The sequence below is a fragment of the Salmo salar genome, chromosome 27 (genome assembly GCF_965601325.2).
Source record: "Salmo salar chromosome 27, fSalSal1, whole genome shotgun sequence".
NCBI classification, from domain to species: Eukaryota; Metazoa; Chordata; class Actinopteri; order Salmoniformes; family Salmonidae; genus Salmo; species Salmo salar.
Window position 1 is genome coordinate 21,306,735 of NC_138317.1, and position 20,361 is coordinate 21,327,095.

The 20,361-nt window shown below is 42.5% G+C and overlaps 1 protein-coding gene across 16 annotated transcripts in view; it reads right to left on the reverse strand.

The window, feature by feature from the left end:
• The window catches only part of LOC106588626 (phosphatase and actin regulator 4B), a 59,229-nt gene that overhangs the window by 16,078 nt on the left and 22,790 nt on the right, over window positions 1-20,361 (reverse strand). For 12 of the 16 annotated variants that reach the window (XM_082970096.1, XM_082970092.1, XM_082970097.1 and 9 more), the window contains one exon: window positions 117-287. In XM_082970096.1, coding sequence (XP_082826222.1) covers window positions 117-287 — 171 coding nt within the window. Of the gene's footprint in view, window positions 1-116; window positions 288-18,027; window positions 18,358-20,361 lie in introns of those variants that run through there. The other 4 variants (XM_082970102.1, XM_082970101.1, XM_082970087.1 and 1 more) reach the window with 3 other exon arrangements.

Consider the following 20,361-nt stretch of genomic DNA (forward strand, 5'->3'; position numbering starts at 1 on the left):
GGCTAGCACAGTCTTGTTCAGAATCAGCAAGATATAAGAAAACGTTAAACTTCAACACGTCCTTACAGTGATGTACAATCCATCCATCAATTTGACTACTTCTAAAGGGGATGTACCTATTGAGGTTTCCAGAAACGTCTCACTGCTCTTCTTCTTCCTCCACTTCCAGGGCTTGAACATATTGCCGAAGCTGGAGAACTTGCCCTTGCGTTTGGAGGGAGGGGTTCCGCCTGATGAGTTCCCCCCCTCGCTCCCTGTCGTACTCTGCTGCAAGTCCACCTCATCATCTGGAGAGGGAGAAGTGAGTGGCATGACACGTATTACAAGACAGAAAATGAAGGCATGGGGAAAGAAAATGATAAAATAGGCCTACTGAATGTGCTGCCCTATTCGTAAAAAAGGGATACATTTCCTCTATAGACTAGGCCCTAACTAACTCTACAGTATGTCTCCAACAGTAGTGTTACAGAAGTTGGTATTTTATTAGGATCCCGATTAGCTGTTGCGAACGCATCAGCTACTCTTCCTGGGGTCCACACAAAACATGACATTAATAGACAAGGACAGATCAAAGACAGAACTACATCAATTTAAAAAAGGAACACGTAGCCTACATATCAATAAATACACAAACTAACTTGGCCAAATAGAGGAGAGGCGTTGTGCTGTGAGGTGTTGCTTTATCTGGTTTTTTAAACCAGATTTGCTGTTTATTTGAGCAATATGAGATGGAAGGGAGTTCCATGTGATAACAGCTCTATATAATACTGTATGCTTTCTTGAAAATATTTCTGGATTTGGGGACTATGAAAAGACCCCTGGTGGCATGTCTGGTGGGGTAAGTGTGTGTCAGAGCTCTGTGTAAGTTGACTATGCAAACAATTTGGAATTGAACACATTAATGTTTCTTATAAAAAGAAGTGATGCAGTCAGTCTCTCCTCAACTCTTAGCCAAGAGAGACTGGCATGCATAGCATTTATATCAGCCCTCTGATTACAATGAAGAAAAAGACGTGCCGCTCTGTTTTGGGCCAGCTGCAGCTTAACTAGGTCTCTCCTTGCAGCACTCGACAGGACAAAACTAGAGCCTGTAGGACTATGAACTAGGCTTGAGCTAGTTGGTTCTACATTCCAGCGCCATCTTAGAGTACAGAGTGTGTGTCTTACTAGACCACAGTACAGACTGAGCGAGGCTTAAAGCTGAAGGCTGGTCTGAATTCCACTCTTATTGGCTGTTGAGTTGTACACGCTGGCAGAAATTCTTATGTAGGTAAGTTGATAAGTGCAGCAGCCAAATACGTATTAACACAAGAGTTCAACATCGAACTGAGTGGGAAAGTTTCAAAACTGTTTCAATACAAACATAAGCCCATCATAGTCAATGGTAAACACATAATTACCATAGAAACTGCATTTAAAGAGCAGAATAAACAACACACGTTTGAGAGGAGAGGGTTAGGTTACTCTCCCAGAAACAATGACTCATAACTGCTCTCCAGCTGATAACATCACCTGCTGTTGCAAATCATGTAACAGATCCAGGAAGACTGGGTGTGAAATATCCACCCATTCTTAGGTGATGAGTCGTCCTTGCACACACTCGTTGCACAAGAGGACGATGTTTAGGACACAGCAGGCTGATGGTTGACTGACAATCAAATGCACTACCTAAGGAACCAGCCAGGAAGCTTTGAATAGCATGAGGTTCCTACACAACCAGTTCACATTGAGTTCTATATAAAAACACCAGACATCTGTTACAGTCATCTGTGTTATATTGCTGAGGTCACACCAATCCAGTTTATGGGTCACACTTTAGGGCAGAGCCAATTTGCAACTTCATCCCCCTTCCATCTCTCCCTCACCCCCTTCTATTCTGACTCTTACCAGGCACCCTGGCATGCGAAAGAGGGATGAAAGGTAAGTGGAAAGCAACAGATCAAATTCACTCAATTGGCAATTTGACAGATTCAAAAAGAGCTAGAGGAAGAGAGAATGCATATCGTGCCCTCAGGTAAAATAACAATTCTGTCCACGCTCAGCGGTTTTGACAGACTAAATAGTAGGAATAGATAAAATAATGCTAAAAACAGGATAGAGAATAATGTTATAAAAGACTAGTAGAGAGAGATGGCAAAAATATAGAGGTTGGGAGACAAGACATAGCAAGTCAAGAGATACATTCCAAGATGGCGTAGCAGTAGGACGTGTGTGTTTGTCTTTGTCTTATCCTGTGTAAATAGATGCCTTTTTTCATATACATCTTAATCTCACTTTCTATCTACGAACTAAATATACTTTCCTGCAACCCGCCTCACCCAATGTGGTACGGATCTGCTATTTTTTAGACCTTATAACTGGAACCTCCATCTGAAGCTAGCCAGCTAACTAGCTACTAGTCTTTGTTAGCCAAGGCTAGCAGTCTTCACCTTTAGCTCGGTCACCAGCCAGCCTTAGCTCGGACAATACCTGCCAGTCTGCACAGTGAGATATCAACCCAGAGCATATCGGATTGCTCCTCTCTACCACATCACCAGATTCCTGCCGCTCTGGATCATTACACCGGATCATCGCAGCTAGCTAGCTGCAAACGAGTGGCTACTGTTAGCTAACGCCTCTGTCTTGAAGTAAGCATGAGCTAGCCTCGAGCTAGGCCCATATACCAGCTAATTATAGGGCTACAATACATCTTTTGCCAATTGGCCTGGACCCTTTATTGTTGACACAGAGCCCTGTCGATCCATCACGACTGGACTGCCGACATGATCGCCCGATGTGGTCTCAACAGGCTATTCTGTTATGATGTCGCCGAAGAACCATCTGCTATCCCCGGCCCGCTAGCTTTCAGGAACGCTGTGTCCCCTGCTCGCCTAGCGTAGTAGTGACGACTGAACGGCACCCTGACTCAACTACTGCTGCTCTTTTGACCCTATGATCACTCGGCTACATAGCTGATGCCCCCTGGACAGTTTCAATAACACGGTACCTCATTTTGTTTACCTGTCGGCCTCAGCCTCAGTTCCTGTATGTACCTAACTGACCCACTGTGCCATTTACACGTTGTTGTCTTAGCTCTCCTGATCAAGACCTGTGATTGCTTTATGCCTCTCTCTGTCAATATGCCTTGTCTACTGCTATCTTGGCTAGTTCTTATTGTTTTATTTCCCTGTAGAGCCCTCAGTCCCACTCAATATGCATTAGATAACTCTTTTGTCCCATCCCACACACATGTGGAGACCTCACCTGTCTTAACTGGTGACTCCAGAGAAGAAACCGCTCATCGTCACTCAACGCCTAGGTATACCTCCACTGTACTCACATTCTACCATACCCTTGTCTGTACATTATGCCCTGAATCTATTCCACCACACCCAGAAATCTGCTCCTTTTATTCACTGCTCCCAACGCACTAGACGACCAGTTCTTATAGCCTTTAGCCGTACCCTCATCCTACTCCTCCTCTGTTCCTCAAGGTGATGTAGAGGTGAACCCAGGCACTGAAGCCCCCCAGTTCCACTCCTATTCCCCAGGCGCTCTCATTTGTGGACTTCTGTAACAGTAAAAGCCTTGGTTTCATGCATGTTTTCATCAGAAGCCTCCTCCCTAAGTTTGTTTTATTCACTGCTTTAGCACACTCCGCCAACCCTGATGTCCTAGCCATGTATGAATCCTGGCTTAGGATAGCCACCAAAAATGGCCATCCCAGCTACAACATTTTCCGCCAAGATAGAACTGCCAAAGGGGGTGGAGTTGCAATCTACCGCAGAGATAGTCTGCAGAGTTCTGTCATACTATCCAGGTCTGTGCCCAAATAGTTCGAGCTTATACTTAAAAAAAAAAATCCACCTTTCCAGAAATAAGTGTCACTGTTGCCACTTGATATAGACCCCCCTCAGCCCCCAGCTGTGCCCTGGACACCATATGTGAATTAATTATTTATCTTCAGAGTTTGTACTGTTAGGTGACCTAAACTGGGATATGCTTAACACACCGGGCGTCCTACAATCTAAGCTAGATCGCCTCAATCTCACACAAATTATCAAGGAACCTACCAGGTACAACCCTAAATTCGTAAACACGGGATATCATAGATATCATCCGGACCAACCTGCCCTCTAAATACACCTCTGCTGTCTTCAACCAGGATCTCAGCGATCACTGCCTCATTGCCTGTGTCCGTAATGGGTCCGCGGTCAAACGACCCCCCTCCATCACTGTCAAACGCTTCCTAACACACTTCAGCGAGCAGGCCTTTCTAATCGACCTGGCCCGGGTATCCTGGAAGGATATTGACCTCATTCCGTCAGTAGAGGATGCCTGGTTATTCTTTAAAAGTGCTTTCCTCACCATCTTAAATAAGCATGCCCCATTCAAAAATGTTGAACTAAGAACAGATATAGCCCTTGGTTCACTTCAGACTTGACTGCCCTTGACCAGCACAAAAACATCCTGTGGCGTACTGCATTAGCATTGAATAGCCCCCGCAATATCCAACTTTTCAGGGAAGTTTGGAACCAATATACACATGCAGTTTGAAAAAGCTAGCCTTTGCTTTCCTAAGAGAAATTTTCATCCTGTAGCACAAACTCCAAAAAGATCTGGGACTCTAAAGTCAATGGAGAATAAGAGCACCTCCTCCCAGACGCCCACTGCACTGAGGCTAGGAAACACTATCACCACCGATAAATCTACGATAATTGAGAATTTCAATAAGCATTTTTCTACAGCTGGCCATGCTTTCCACCTGTCTACCCCAGCCAACAGCTCTGCACCCCCCCACAGCAACTTCCCAAACCTCGCCCACTTCTCCTTCACCCAAATCCAGATAGCGGATGTTCTGAAAGAGCTGCAAAATCTGGACCCCTACAAATCAGCTGGGCAAGACAATCTGGACCCTCCCTAAAATGATCTGCCGCACTTGTTGCAACCCCTATTACTAGCCTGTTCAACCTCTCATATAGTCTGAGATCCCTAAAGATTGGAAAGCTGCCGCGGTCATCCCCCTCTTCAAATGGGGGAGACACTCGAGCCAAACTGTTACAGATCAACCTACCCTATCCTACCCTGCCTTTCTAAAGTCTTCGAAAGCCAAGTTAACCTGTTTGGGATAGGGGTCAGTATTTTCACGGCCGGATAAAAAAAACGTACCCGATTTAATCTGGTTACTACTCTTGCCCAGAAACTAGAATATGCATATAATTAGTAGATTTGGATATAAAACACTCTAAAGTTCTAAAACTGTTTTAATGGTGTCTGTGAGTATAACAGAACTCATATGGCAGGCCAAAAGCTGAGAAGATTCCATATAGGAAGTGCCCTGTCTGACAATTTGTCGTCCTTCTGTAGCATCTCTATTGAAAATACAGCATCTGTGCTGTAACGTGACATTTTCTAAGGCTTCCATTGGCTCTCAGAAGGCGCCAGAAAGTGTAATGGGGTGTCTGCAGTCTCTGGGCAAAGTACAGCAGCTCTGTTTGTGAGTGGTCAGGCTGGGAACAGTGAATGAATACAACGTCGCCCGGTTGGAATATTATCGCTATTTTACGAGAAAAATAGCATAAAAATTGATTTTAAACAGCGTTTGACATGCTTCTAAGTACAGTAATGGAATATTTAGAATTTTTTTGTCACGAAATGCGCTCGCGCGTCACCCTTCGGATTGTGACCAGAACGCACGAACAAAACGGAGCTATTTGAATATAACTATGGATTATTTGGAACCAAAAAAACATTTGTTGTTGAAGTAGAAGTCCTGGGAGTGCATTCTGACGAAGAACAGCAAAGGTAATCCAATTTTTCTTATAGTAAATCTGAGTTTGGTGAGGGACAAACTTGGTGGGTGTCAAATTAGCTAGCCATGATGGCCGGGCTATGTACTCAGAATATTGCAAAATGTGCTTTCACCGAAAAGCTATTTTAAAATCTGACATAAAGGAGTTCTGTATCTAAAATTCTTAAAATAATTGTTATGTTTTGTGTGAACATTTATCATGAGTAATTTAGTAAATTCACCGGAAGTTTGCGGTGGGTATGCTAGTTCTGAACATCACATGCTAATGTAAAAAGCTGGTTTTTGATAGAAATATGAACTTGATTGAACAAAACATGCATGTATTGTATAACATAATGTCCTAGGAGTGTCATCTGATGAAGATCAAAGGTTAGTGCTGCAATTAGCTGTGGTTTTGGTTTTTGTGACATATATGCTTGCTTTGAAAATGGCTGTGTGATTATTTTTGGCAGGGTACTCTCCTGACAATCTAATGTTTTGCTTTCACTGTAAAGCCTTTTTGAAAACGGACAATGTGGTTAGATTATTAACGAGAGTCTTGTCTTTAAAATGGTGTAAAATAGTCATATGTTTGAGAAATTGAAGTTATAGCATTTTTGAGGTATTTGTATTTTGCGCCACACTCTACCATTAGATATTGGTGAGGAGTTCCGCTAGCGGAACGTTTGTCCCTAAAAGGTTAAACAGATCACCGACCATTTCAAATCCCACCGTAGCTTCTCCCCTATGCAATCTGGTTTCCGAGCTGGTCATGGGTGCACCTCAGCCACGCTCAAGGTCCTAAACAATATCATAACCGCCACCGATAAAAGAAGGTACTGTGCAGCCATCTTCATCGACCTGGCCAAGGCTTTCGACTCGGTCAATCACCGCATTCTTATTGGCTGACACAACAACCTTGGTTTCTCAAATGACTGCCTCACCTGGTTCAACAACTACTTCTCAGATAGAGTTCAGTGTGTCAAATCGGAGGGCCTGTTGTCCGGACTCTTTTCTCTGTATATATCAATGATGTCGCTCTTGCTGCAGGTGATTCTTTGATCCACCTCTACGCAGACAACACCATTCTGTATACTTCTGGCCCTTCTTTGGACACTGTTAACTAACCTCAAGACGAGCTTCAATGCCATACAATTCTCCTTCCGTTGCCTCCAACTGCTCTTAAATGGAAGTAAAACTAAATGCATGCTCTTCAACAGATCGCTGCCTGCACCTGCCCGCCCGACTAGCATCACCACTCTGGAGGGTTCTGACTTAGAATATGTGGATAACAACAAATACCTAGGTGTCTGGTTAGACTGTAAACTCTTCTTCCAGACTCACATTAAGCATCTCCAATCCTAAATTAAATCTAGAATCGGCTTCCTATTTCGCAACAAAGCCTCCTTCACTTATGCTGCCAAACATATCCTCGTAAAACTGACTATCCTATCGATCCTTGACTTCGGTGACACTCTACTCAGCAAATTGGATGTCGTCTATCACAGTGCCATCCGTTTTGTCACCAAAGCCCCATATTCTACCCACCACTGCGACCTGTATGCTCTCGTTGGCTGGCCCTTGCTTCATATTCGTCACCAAACCCACTGGCTCCAGGTCATCTAAGTATTTCCTAGGTAAAGCCCTGCCTTCTCAGCTCACTGGTCACCATAGCAACACCCACCGGTAGCACACGCTCCAGCAGGTATATTTCACTGGTCATCCCCAAAGCCAACACTTCCTTTGGCCACCTTTTCTTCCAGTTCTCTGCTGCCAATAACTAGAACAAATTGCAAAAATCATTGAAGCTGGAGACGTATATCTCCCTCTCTAACTTTAAGCATCAGCTGTCAGAGCAGCTTACCGATCATTGCACCTGTACACAGCCAATTACCTCATCCCCGTTTTTTTTTCTCCCTCCTTTGCACCACAGTATCTCTACTTGCACATCATCTTCTGCACATCACTCCAGCACTAATGCTAAATTGTAATTATTTCACCACTATGGCCTATTTATTGCCTTACCTCCCTAATCTTACTACATTTGCACAACACTTTATATAGATTTTTCTATTGTGTTATTGACTGTACGTTTGCTTATTCCATGTGTAACTCTGTTTGTGCAGCACTGCTTTGCTTTATCTTGGCCAGGTCGCAGTTGTAAATGATAACTTGTTCTCGACTGGCCTTACTGGTTAAATAAAGGTGAAATAAAAAATGTAAAAAAGTGGTGCGAGACGGGGCCAAGATTCAGGACGGGAAGATGGGGGTGCTGGCGCCAGTTTCACCTCAATTCCACAGAACAGGTTGAGAGAGACAGAAAGAGACAGAGAAGCCAGTCAATGCCAGCAAAAACAAAACATATTCAAACCAGAGCATTGAGTTCAGTTGTTTTGGCTGTAGCCTCTAGCCCAGGGGTTCTCAAACTTTTTTGCCTACGACCCCATTTTGTTATCTGAAAATTCTCACAACCCCAATCATGAAAAAAAATATATATTTAATTAACAGACAATGTTTACTTTATTGTTTGGGGCTATGGTGGTTAATTGAAAACATTGTAGCAGTATTTCTGATTGCCTTCTCAACTCACCATCACACGGTGGTGTAAAGTACTTTTACTTTTAGTTCACTACATTACTAAGGAAAATATACTGTACTCCATACATTTCCCCAGACACCCAAAAGTACTCGTTACGTTTCAAAAGCTTAGCAGGACAGGAAAATGGTCCAATTCACACACTTATCAACAGAATATTCCTGGTCATCCCTACTGCCTCTGATCTGGCGGACTCAGTAAACACAAATTCTTCCTTGGTAAATGATGTCTGAGTGTTGGAGTGTAGCCTCTGGCTATCCGTCAGCAGCTGTTCGATTTCACTTAACGGCATGTCAACTGAGCCAGGCTCACAGTCAAACAGATTGGGAAGTAGGTCCCAAAGTGCACTTCCAAGCGTTGGAGGTGATTAGTCATCACTCGTGTGGGATACTTACAGATGCTGTTTTCTGTTAGAAACATGCACAGTCGAGGGAAGGGGGCATGGTTGGCTTTTGAAATACTCTCACCAATAATAAGTATTTCCTCTGAAACCACTGATTCAGTCACTCATCTGTAGAATGTTTTTGTATTTCCCTTGTATGCTTGCGTTCAGTTTTCTAAATATGTCTGTTACATAGGCAAGGAGACACATTTTCTTTTCATTAGACAGAAAGTCAACAAAGTCAGTTTTATTTTTACATCTCTCTCTCAGTCCTAGGACCATGCCTCAGGACTACCTAGCCTGATGGCTGTCCCCAGTCCACCTGGCCGTGCTACTGCTCCATAATCAACTGTTCTGCCTGCGGCTATGGAATCCTGACCTGTTCACCGGACGTGCTACCTGTCCCAGACCTGCTGTTTTCAACTCTCTAGAGACAGCAGGAGCGGTAGAGGTACTCTGAATGATCAGCTATGAAAAGCCAACTGACATTTACTCCTGAGGTGCTGACCTGTTGCATGTTCTGTTATAATCTCCACCCGGCACAGCCAGAAGAGGACTGGCCACCCCTCACAGCCTGGTTCCTCTCTAGGTTTCTTCCTAGGTTCTGGCCTTTCTAGGGAGTTTTTCCTAGCCACCATGCTTCTACACCTGCATTGCTTGCCGTTTGGGGTTTTAAGCTGGGTTTCTGTACACTTTGAGATATCAGCTGATGTAAGAAGGGCTTTATAAATACATTTCATCATTGTCATGAGCTGATTCCATATGTCCAGATATACTGAACCAAAATATAAAATGCAACATTCAACTATTTCAAAGATTTACTGAAATCAGGAAATCAGTAAACTGAAATATATACATTTCGGGCCTAATCTATGGATTTCACATGACTGGGAATACAGATATACACCTGTTGGTCACAGATACCTTAAAAAAAAGGGCATCAGAATCTCGTCACGTTATTTCTGCGCATTCAAATTGTCATAGATAAAATGTAATTGTGTTCATTGTACGTAGCTTATGCCTGCCCATACCATAACCCCACTGCCACTCTGTTCGCAACATTGACCTCAGCAAACCACTCGCACACACACCACCATACAAGCGGTCTGCGGTTGTGAGGCTGGTTGGACGTAGTGCCAAATTCTCTAAAACGAAGTTGGAGGCGGCTTATGGTAGAGAAATGAACATTCAATTCTCTGGCAATAGCTCTGGTGGACATTCCTCCAGTCAGCATGCCAATTGGTGCACCTGTGTAATGATCATGCTGTTTAATCAGCTTCTTGATATGCCACACCTCTCAGGTGGATGGATTATCTTGGCAAAGGAGAAACGCTCTAACAGGGACGTAAACAAATTGGTGCACAAAATGTGAGAGAAATAAGCTTTTTGTGCGTATGAAAAATGTATTTTATTTCAGCTCATGAAACATGCGACCAATACTTTACTTGTTGCATTTATATTTTTGTTGAGTGTACCTTTGCGAACAGGCATGCGCACAGTGGATGTAGTTTACAATCAAAGTTAACTGCTGCAGTATATCTGAGTTATGTGCTCAGCTCTTTTGCAACCAGTTGCTGTCAGTGGCAAAGGGAAGCACATTCACGGCCTGCCCGCCATAGATGAAGACCCATCTGTGCAAAAGCCAACCATTCGATCCCATATGGAATCTGTTTTTCGTCAATATAGCCATGCAGCACACTTAACATCTCCTGTGCAGTTTCATGCTCGGAATCATGAGACAGAGAATATGTCCTCGTGAATATTATCCCCCAACACGTATAGCAAACAAAAATGCAATGCATGGGCTAGTGGTCGACTGATTATGATTTTTCAACGCCAATACCAATTATTGGAGGACCAAAAAAGCCGATACCGATTAATATATGACAATTACAACAATACTGAATGAAAAATGAACATTTATTTTAACTTAATATAATACATAAATAAAATCAATTAAGCCTCAAATAAATAATGAAACGTTAAATTTGGTTTAAATAATGCAAAAACACAGTGTTGGAGAAGAAAGTAAAAGTGCAATATGTGCCATGTAAAAAAGCTACCGTTTAAGTTCCTTGCTCAGAACATGAACATATGCAAGCTGGTGGTTCCTTTAGACATGAGTCTGCAATATTCCCAGTTAAGAAGTTTTAGGTTGTAGTTATTATAGGACCATTTCTCTCTATACCATTTGTGTTTCATATACCTTTGACTATTGGATGTTCTTATAGGCACTTTAATATTGCCAGCCTAATCTCGGGAGTTGAATAGCTTGAAGTCATAAACAGCGCTGTGCTTCAAGCATTGCTAAGAGCTGCTGTTTGAATGAATGCTTACGAGCCTGCTGCTGCCTACCACCGCTCAGTCAGACTGCTCTATCAAATCATATACTTAATTATAATAAACACAGAAATACGAGCCATTAATATGATCAAATCCGGAAACTATCATTTCGAAAACAAAACGTTTATTCTTTCAGTGAAATATGGAACCGTTTCGTATTGTATCAAACGGGTGGCAACCCTAAGTCTAAATACTACTGTTACATTGCAAAACCTTCAATGTTATATCATAATTATGTAAAATTCTGGCAAATGAATTACGGTCTTTGTTAGGAATGAATGGCCTTTCAACAGTTCACAACGAGCCAGGCGGCCCAAACTGCTGCATATACCCTGCCTCTGCTTGCACTGAACGCAAGAGAAGTGACAATTTCCCTAGTTAATATTGCCTGCTAACATGAATTTATTTTAACTACATATGCAGGTTTAAAAAATATATACTTGTGTATTGATTTTAAGAAATGCATTGATGTTTATGGTTAGTGACATTATTGCAATGATTGTGCTTTTTTCACGAATGCACTTGTTAAAATCACCCGTTTGGCGAAATTGAAGGAGGCTGCAATTCGATGATCAATTAACAGACACCGCATTGATTATATGCAACGTGGAACAAGCTAGTTAACCTAATAATATCATCAACCATGTGTAGTCAACTAGTGATTATGTGAAGATTGATTGTTTTAAGATAAGTTTAATGCTAGCTAGCAACTTACCTTGGCTCCTTGCAGCCACAATGTCCTTTTGATGCTGTACTCGCTTAACAGGTGGTCAGCCTGCCACGCAGTCTCCTCGTGGATTGCAATGTAATTGGCCATAATTGGCCGATTACAGAATGTTATGAAACCTTGAAAAATCGGCCATGCTGATTAAATCGGCCGACCTCAAGCATGGGCATCTCGGCCTTCACAGCTAACGCCCATTTGAAGAGCATAAGCTGGGGAGTTTGAGTCGTTCAGGCAGAGTTTCCTCTTGACTGCTAGCAATACCATAAATTCATAATTTAACAGTGATATCTGACAACGGTATTGATGTGAGTTTCTGTGCCTCTGCCTTCCCACATATTGTTTTCACCATATCAATTGCGGCCAGTAATATCAAAGACTCTGCAATAGTGTGTGGTTTCATAGTGTAGTGGCCTAGCTATTCACTGTGGGAATGATTCAAGTGCGGCCTTTTCCCATGATCTAAGCACTCTCTGGTTGAATTTTATATTTTAATAATTTCCATATAGATTTAAGGTTAATCACATTACAATGATTGAGATACAAAAACCATAAGATAATACATATATTTTGTGTGTGTGATATATATACACACACACCACACACACACACACACACACACACACACACACACACACACACACACTCAAAAGTTTGGGCACACCTACTCATTCCGGGATTTTTATTTGTACTATTTTTGTCAACACTTCTTAAGGTTAGTCTAGGGTAAATGTATCAGCAGCAGAGCTCAGAACATATTTCATTTGGGTACAGACAGTTCCATACTTTATCATGGTCACCAGATCTGGCCATACCAACTGAACACCAGCAATCGCCATGCCAAGTCACCATAACTATTAGCTTAGCTACACTGTATTCTACATGAAATTATTTGGGATTAAGTCTAAGCCTTAGTTTACGTTGCTGTGAATGATACACCTCATTCAAATGAGTGCTCCTTTTTATGTCCCTTTAAATTCAGAACAATGTCGTCAGGTGCAGGTATTTCTATGAGAAGTCTTTGTCGGTTCGGTTCAGTTCTATGAGTCTGGTGTGATCCCCGGTTGACCGCAGAGAGGTCTTAACCTGAACTGTTTGGCAGTGCAGCGATGCAGGGACAGGGAGTGGTGGTGGGCAGTGAATCTTCCCTCAGTCAAACACACTGGCCTCACAGCTGCTCCTCACACTATATCCTGGACAGACTAAACAGGTGCTGGGAGGGGAGGAATAGGGGGTTGTCTGTCTCTTGGTGTGTGTAGCAAGGCAAGCATGTTAAAATAAAACGTGACAACGTGAGAAGAGAAGGCAGGTATCCGAGTACAGCAGAGATGTAGAATAAAGGTGACGCCACAGAGTCAGACAATCCTGGACTGACTGTAGCCCCCGCTACACAGAGACCGATAGGCGTAGCGGGGGGGGGGGGCCTATCAGCACACACACACACTTCTTGTTTGAACAGATATCTGTGACAATATTGGCAAGGTGAATGCACCCATTGTTTCCCGGCTTTAAAATCCACCTGCTGCCATGACTGTGTTAACATGACAAGCCGAGAGAAGCAGTGAGAGCTGCTAGAGTAGCCTAATGCTTGGTTTGCTCTTCCGCAACCAGCAGTAATACTGAAGGGTCCACACGGTAAATGACCAATACCAATGCCATGACACGAGTCAACAGCTTCTGACACCTACACGGAGTAACATAGCCATAAAGTTGGAATGACATTCTATTCCTAGGAGCGTAGCACTGTGGTGGTATACCATGCACACATGCAGTGGACGTATGCACAGGAGAGTACTGTACTTAAGAAATACATACACTACCGTTCAAAAGTTTAATTAATTAAATAGTACCCGCAAAACAGTCTCAACGTCAACAGTGAAGAGGCGACTCCGGGATGCTGGCCTTCTAGGCAGAGATCCTCTGTCCAGTGTCTGTTCTTTTGCCCATCTAAATCTTTTATTTTTATTGGCCAGTCTGAGAAATTGCTTTTTCTTTGCAACTCTGCCTAGAAGGCCAAAATCGCCACTTTACTGTTGACGTTGAGACTGGTGTTTTGCGGGTACTATTTAATGAAGCTGCCAGTTGAAAACTTGTGAGGCGTCTGTTTCTCAAACTAGACACTAATTGCACAACTCGTGCATTCCTTTCTATTTTGGTTAGAGCCAGTTTGAACTGTTCTGTGAAGGGAGTAGTACTCAGCATTGTATGAGATCTTCCATTTCTTGCCAATTTCTCGCATGGAATAGCCTTCATTTATCAGAACAAGAATAGACTGACGAGAAGAAAGTTGAGCCTGTAATCGAACCCACAAATGCTGATGCTCCAGATACTCAACTAGTCTAAAGAAGGACAGTTTTATTGCTTCCTTTATCAGGAGAACAGTTTTCAGCTGTGCAACATAATTGCAAAAGGGTTTTCTAAAAATCAATTAACCTTTTAAATGATAAACTTGGATTAGCTAGCACAACGTGCCATTGGAACACAGGAGTGATGGTTGCTGATAATGGGCCTCTGTACGCCTACGTAGATATTCCATTAAAAATCAGCTGTTTCCAGCTACAATAGTGATTTACAACATTAACAATGTCTACAGTGTATTTCTGATCAATTTGATGTTATTTTAAAATGGACAAAAAAAGTGCTTTTCTTTCAAAAACAAGGACATTTCTAAGTGACCCCAAACTTTTGAACGGATATATATATATATATATATATATATATATATATATATATATATATATATATATATATATATATATATATATATTATATATATATATATATATATATATATATATATATACTGCACTGTATGAGTCACCATCTGCTACAAGTTTATTGTATGCAATAACTTCATGACATAACATTGCCAACTCAGTTTAAAGTATGCAATACCTGCTAGGCCTACACTACTTTAACATTCCCCAACGGGCTCCAATATAAAAACCCAGATGTATTTTTTTATTTAACCTTATTTAACTAGGCAAGTCAGTTAAAGAACAAATTCATATTTACAATGACGGCCTGCCCCGGCCAAGCTCTAACCCGGACGACACTGGACCCGGACGACACAGTCTTTCTCCATTCTGATTGAACAGTATAAAAACAATTCACCAAAACAAATTTCAGCACTTTTATCATTTCTGCATTTCCTGCACTCAATTGCAGTGGTGATAAAGGTACACAAATTGTCATACTTGAGTAAAAATAAAGCTATGTTAATAGAAAATTACTCAAGTAAAAGTGAAAGTCAGCCAGTAAAATACTACTTGAGTAAAGTATTTGGTTTTAAATATACTTATGTAAATGTAATTGATAAAAGATACTTAAGTATCAAAACTAAAAGTATAAATAATTTCTAATTCGTTATATGAAGCAAACCAGATGGCACCATTTTCTTGTTTTTTTATTTACAGATAGCCAGGGGCACACTCCAACACTCAGACATCATTTATCAAGGAAGCATGTGTGTTTAGTGAGTCCTTCAGATCAGAGGCAGTAGATGACCATGGATGTTCTCTTGACAAGTGCGTGAATTGACCCTTTTCCTGTCTTGCTAAGCATTCAAAATGTAACGAGTACTTTTAGGTGTCAGGGAAAATGTATGGAGTAAAAAGTACAGTATTTGTTTAAAGAATGTAGTGAAGTAAAAGTTGTCAAAAATACCATACAGATAAAAGAAAGAGAACTTAAGTAGTACTTGAAAGTATTTTTACACCACTGCTCAATTGAGAGTTTCCACACTGTCATGTAGGGCTGCACGATATGGGAAAATAATTTAGGACTTATTTTTAACCAAATGTTGCAATTGCGATTTGACTTGTGAATTAGAGCAAAACTGTTGGAATCATGGAAATAGAATGACTATTGTAATTCTATAGTTAGAACATAATAGTGGACACTTTGAATACAGTGTTGTTTGAGATGACAACAAATTAAAATGCCAGGGAGGAGATATTGTGATAGGGAAGGAACTAAAGTGTTGATAGGTGTTTCCTAGGGGACCCTATAAGCTTTGGCTACATTGCATGTTCTCTTAGCTACTTCATGTAGCTAACATATTCTTGCTTCGCATAATCCTCTTTGATTTAGAAGATACTGTTGCACAAACAACATGCTGATCTAGGTCTACACCATCACTGGTATTATCAGGCTGTATTAGCTAGCTACGTTTGCTCTTACTCAGTACACTTATTAGTTAGCTAGTTATTAGCATTAGCGGCTAACAATCAGCGACTCAAGATTTCGGGAAACTTGCTAAGAAAAGACAAACTAGCTGTTTGCTGATGTAAGAAACACAAACTAATAGTGTCATAATATAAATCCACCAGTGTTCTATAAAGAAGCCAAGTGAAACAGCATTGTCGTCATCAACATTGTTGCATGTGGGCTCCCAAGTGGCGCAGTGGTCTAAGACACTGCATCTCAATGCAAGAGCACATCTGGGACCTGTTGGATCGGAGGGTGAGGACTAATCCCTCCAGAAATGTCTGGGAACTTGTAGGTGCCTTGGTGTAAGAGTAGGGTAACATCTCACAGCAAGAACTGGCAAATTTGGTGCAGTGCATGAGAAGATGCACTGCAGTGCTTAATGCAGCTGCTGGCCACACCAGATACTGACTGTTACTTTAGAATTTGACCCCCCCTTTGTTCAGGGACACATTATTCCATTTCTGTTAGTCACATGTTTGTGGAACTTGTTCAGTTTATGTCTCAGTTGTTGAATCTTGTTATGTTCATACAAATATTTACACGTTAAGATTGCTGAAAATAAACGCAGTTGACAGTGAGAGGACGTTCAATTTCTTTGAGTTTACATTGTCATATCGCCCAACCCTAATGCAGACTGAACACAAGTGTCTCGTGGTTCAGGAACATCAAATGCGCTCCTTGAGTGACAAGGGGCGTGGCTAGGTCTGTGTGGAAAGTGGCACGGAGAGAAAGATCAGAGAGAGATGACTCAAGTAGCAAACTATAAATATTGACATTACACATGGCGTATCACATTTAACAAACCAAACATTCAAATACCGGCATAGAAGGTAAAGTAAAAACCCAACCCGGTCCCTGCATCAATACCGGTATATCATAAAATACAGTATACCGCCCAGCCCTACATCACACAGCAAACACTGACTGGCCAGACCATGTCATGCAGTTCACATTTTTACTAAGCAAATAAACCTATGGGGGGCTAAATTTGTTGGTTTACAAACTCACAATACAAGCACAATAAACTTGAGCACAAGAAGAAGCGGGATAATAAGGAGATCACTTTATTGTCCACAGAAATTAGCATGCTGCTTCATCCCAACGACTCTAAGACAATCTCGGATGAGCCACCAACCCACCATAAGTCTGCACGGTACAGAGATCCAGACAATTGGGCCTAAATCCAACTGTAATGTTTTCTTCTCACTGACTACAACTCACAATCCAAGCCTAATAAATTAGACTGGAGCTCAGCTATACGGAGCCACCTCCCCATCAAGCAGGGACTGGAGATCGCTCTCAACATACAGTTTACAGAGGCCCTTTCACAGTCACAGCAGCAAAAACAGGTTTCTGTGTTTGTCTCTGTGTATTAGAGAGGAACAATGGTGGCTTTTGGCTAGGCAAACTGTACAACACCATAAGAAGAGATGGAATCCTGACACACACACTCACGATGGCAGCTGGTGCCTTGCACTCCCAGCTCCACTGTTTTTAATAAAAGGTTCCATGTTTCATCATAAAAAAAAGGGGTGAGGGAGAGATGGAGAGTGAGGGAAAAAAGAGGAGTTTAGACAGCAGAGTGGTCGGTGTAGTTTAGACAGCAGAGTGGTCGGTGTAGTTTGTGTATTACACAATCACCACATTCCAGCATCCATTCCCTCACACCGGTCTGTGCCTGCACTTCTCTGCCTCCGTTCTTTCTCTGTTTCCAACACAAAAACACCTGCACCACATTTCCTCCATATCCGTCTACCCTCTCGGTTCCATGTTAACACAAACACTTCTCTACAAAACATTCCACAAAAAAACTCCTCTTCCAAAGACACCAATACAAAAGCAGGTCCTTAGGTCCTGTTAGGTCCTCTGTTCTCCCAATACAACACAAACAAATAGCACTATCCTGAGTAGGCTACTTCACAAACTCCTCTTCCAAAAGCAAATACAAAAGCTCATGTCCTCAGGTTCTGTACATGCTCCTGTCCTGTCCTTAGACTCACCGGTGCTGTGTTGAGCAGGTTGCGGTTGGTGTTGCTGGGGCACTGTCTCAGCGTTGCTTGCATTCTGTCCCATGCTACCCCACGCCCCTGTCCCACCAACCCGTACCTCTCCTGGGGTCCACGGCAGGGAGGGATACAGACACACTGAGGAAAAATAGATCCCCAGCTACGATCCTCGCCAACAAACCCAACCGCCTTAACACTCCTGTAACCCAAGACACTCCTACTTCCTCGGCTCACATCGTTCTCTACCTCTTTTTCTCTCTCTCTTTCTAGTCCTGCCCTGCCCTTCCGTCTATTGCTCTGTGTGTTTTGGTATTGCTCTCTCTCGCTCTCTCTCACACACACACACACTCACTTTGAAGCTAGCCCCTCCTCCCTTCCTTCCTGTCTGTCTAGCTGACTTCATAAATAAAGTATGCCAGTTATAAGGCAGCAGCATACCAGCAGACTCAGATGCCGGTCATTCCTCACTGCAGATCTTTCAGGGGCAAGGTTTACAGGAGGTGAGAGAGTGAGCGTGGTAGTGGTGGGGGGTAGGAGAGGAGTGTAGTCAAGCCCAGAGAGGTTTGAGTCAGAGTGAGCCCCCTCCAGTAGAGCAGAGGGAGCAGCCCCCAGGCACAACAGCAATGGGAGGGCTCTCTGCTCGCTGGATAACAGACCTGGGGTCAAATATTATTCAACACTTTTTCAGATACTTTATCTGGGCTTGATTGAGGTTGCCTAGCACAACGGGACCAATATATGTGCAAGAGTGCAAACTCCGCCCATCTGGTACTCCAGACAGACGAGAGCAAAAGCTAACACTATTTGAGAGAATTCAAATAGTATTTGAACCCATGTCTGCTGGGGAGAGAAGAGGTTGGTAACGTGAGAAGTGGTGGAAGGTGAGATGGGTCTAGGTGGAGGGTTGAGCTTTGCACCAGGAAAAGAGGAAGTGATGTCACTGAGGTGTCGTGTTACTCTCCTGGAGTCAACCACATAGCCTATAATGTGAAATACACCACACGAGTGAAGGGAGGACAGAAGCATGTGCTGTTGCGCAGAAGGACAGCTGAATGGTAGAGTTGTTGCTGACTGAGTTAAATCAAAACACTTTTCTTATTTTATGGATAGTTTGAAAAAGCCCAACTGTTGAGGAAGAGAGAAGACACTAGCATAACAGCTCACCTAAGATGCCCCAACGTCAACACAATGCTAAAATCAACGCCGGCACGATATCGCAGGGCACGCTGAATTCTACAGCACACCTGAGCACACATTACCTTGAAGGTGTTTCTGCTTCCTATCGGTCTTTCTTTCACAATGGGAATATTGGGGGAAGTGAACTGACAAAGGGAGCAGGACATTTCAGTGAGTGTTTAACAGGGTCAGTTAGAAGTCCCTGTTTAACAGCAATGTTCCTTCAGCCCTGCTGTACTGAACTGCGGTAGCAGTGAGTGGTGTGGTTACATGTAGCCACTCTGTTTAGGCTGAGGGTGTGAGAGGAGAAATAGCTACTGGAAGGAGATATAAGGTGGGTTAGAGGGAGGGAGGTAAGGAAGGGGTGGGAGAGGAAGGCATGTCTTTCCTCCAGCCAATCAGACCGAGCGGGCTGTGCACTAGACTAAGGATGCAACCTCTTCAAGTCTACAAGAAGATACAACCCAGAGTCCACAAAGACATTCCATTTACTGAGAATCTTATCAAGAGAAGATTTGACAATTGCCAGCCCAGTCAGCAGTGCCTGGTTGACCGTGAGGCCAATTTGTGAATAGCTAGGCCTATAGCCTAACAAACTATTGTTGATCTTATATCAATCCTGTTCCATGTAGTGGACAAGAAAGCATGCGCAACTGCATAAATGGCTACACTCAAATTCAGTCTGAGCCAATACATGAAACAGTAGATATCAGTTTACCTAAAAATGTGATAAACTGCTATGAAATATAGTAAGCGCTGCTGGATGAGAGATGTTTTCGCAAATAGCAACGTGAACAAAGTCCATCTCAAACTATGACTGCAGAGCATGAAGGAAATTAACAGTTGGTTCTTCCCCTAGCCTAGCTATAATAGCCTAAGACTAAATTAACTAGTAGCCTAGTGAACCTAAACAGTCACAGAAATGCATTTACTCAACCTTTAGAGACCAGCCTACAATATTGACAGTATTGTAGGCTAATAGAAGGAAAACTAAATAAAACAGGAAATGTGGCTCATTAAAAGACAACTAAAAAAACTCACATACAGTTGAAGTGGGAAGTTTACATCCACTTAGGTTGGAGGCATTAAAACTTGTTTTTCAACAACTCCACACATTTCTTGTTAACAAACTATAGTTTTGGCAAGTCGGTA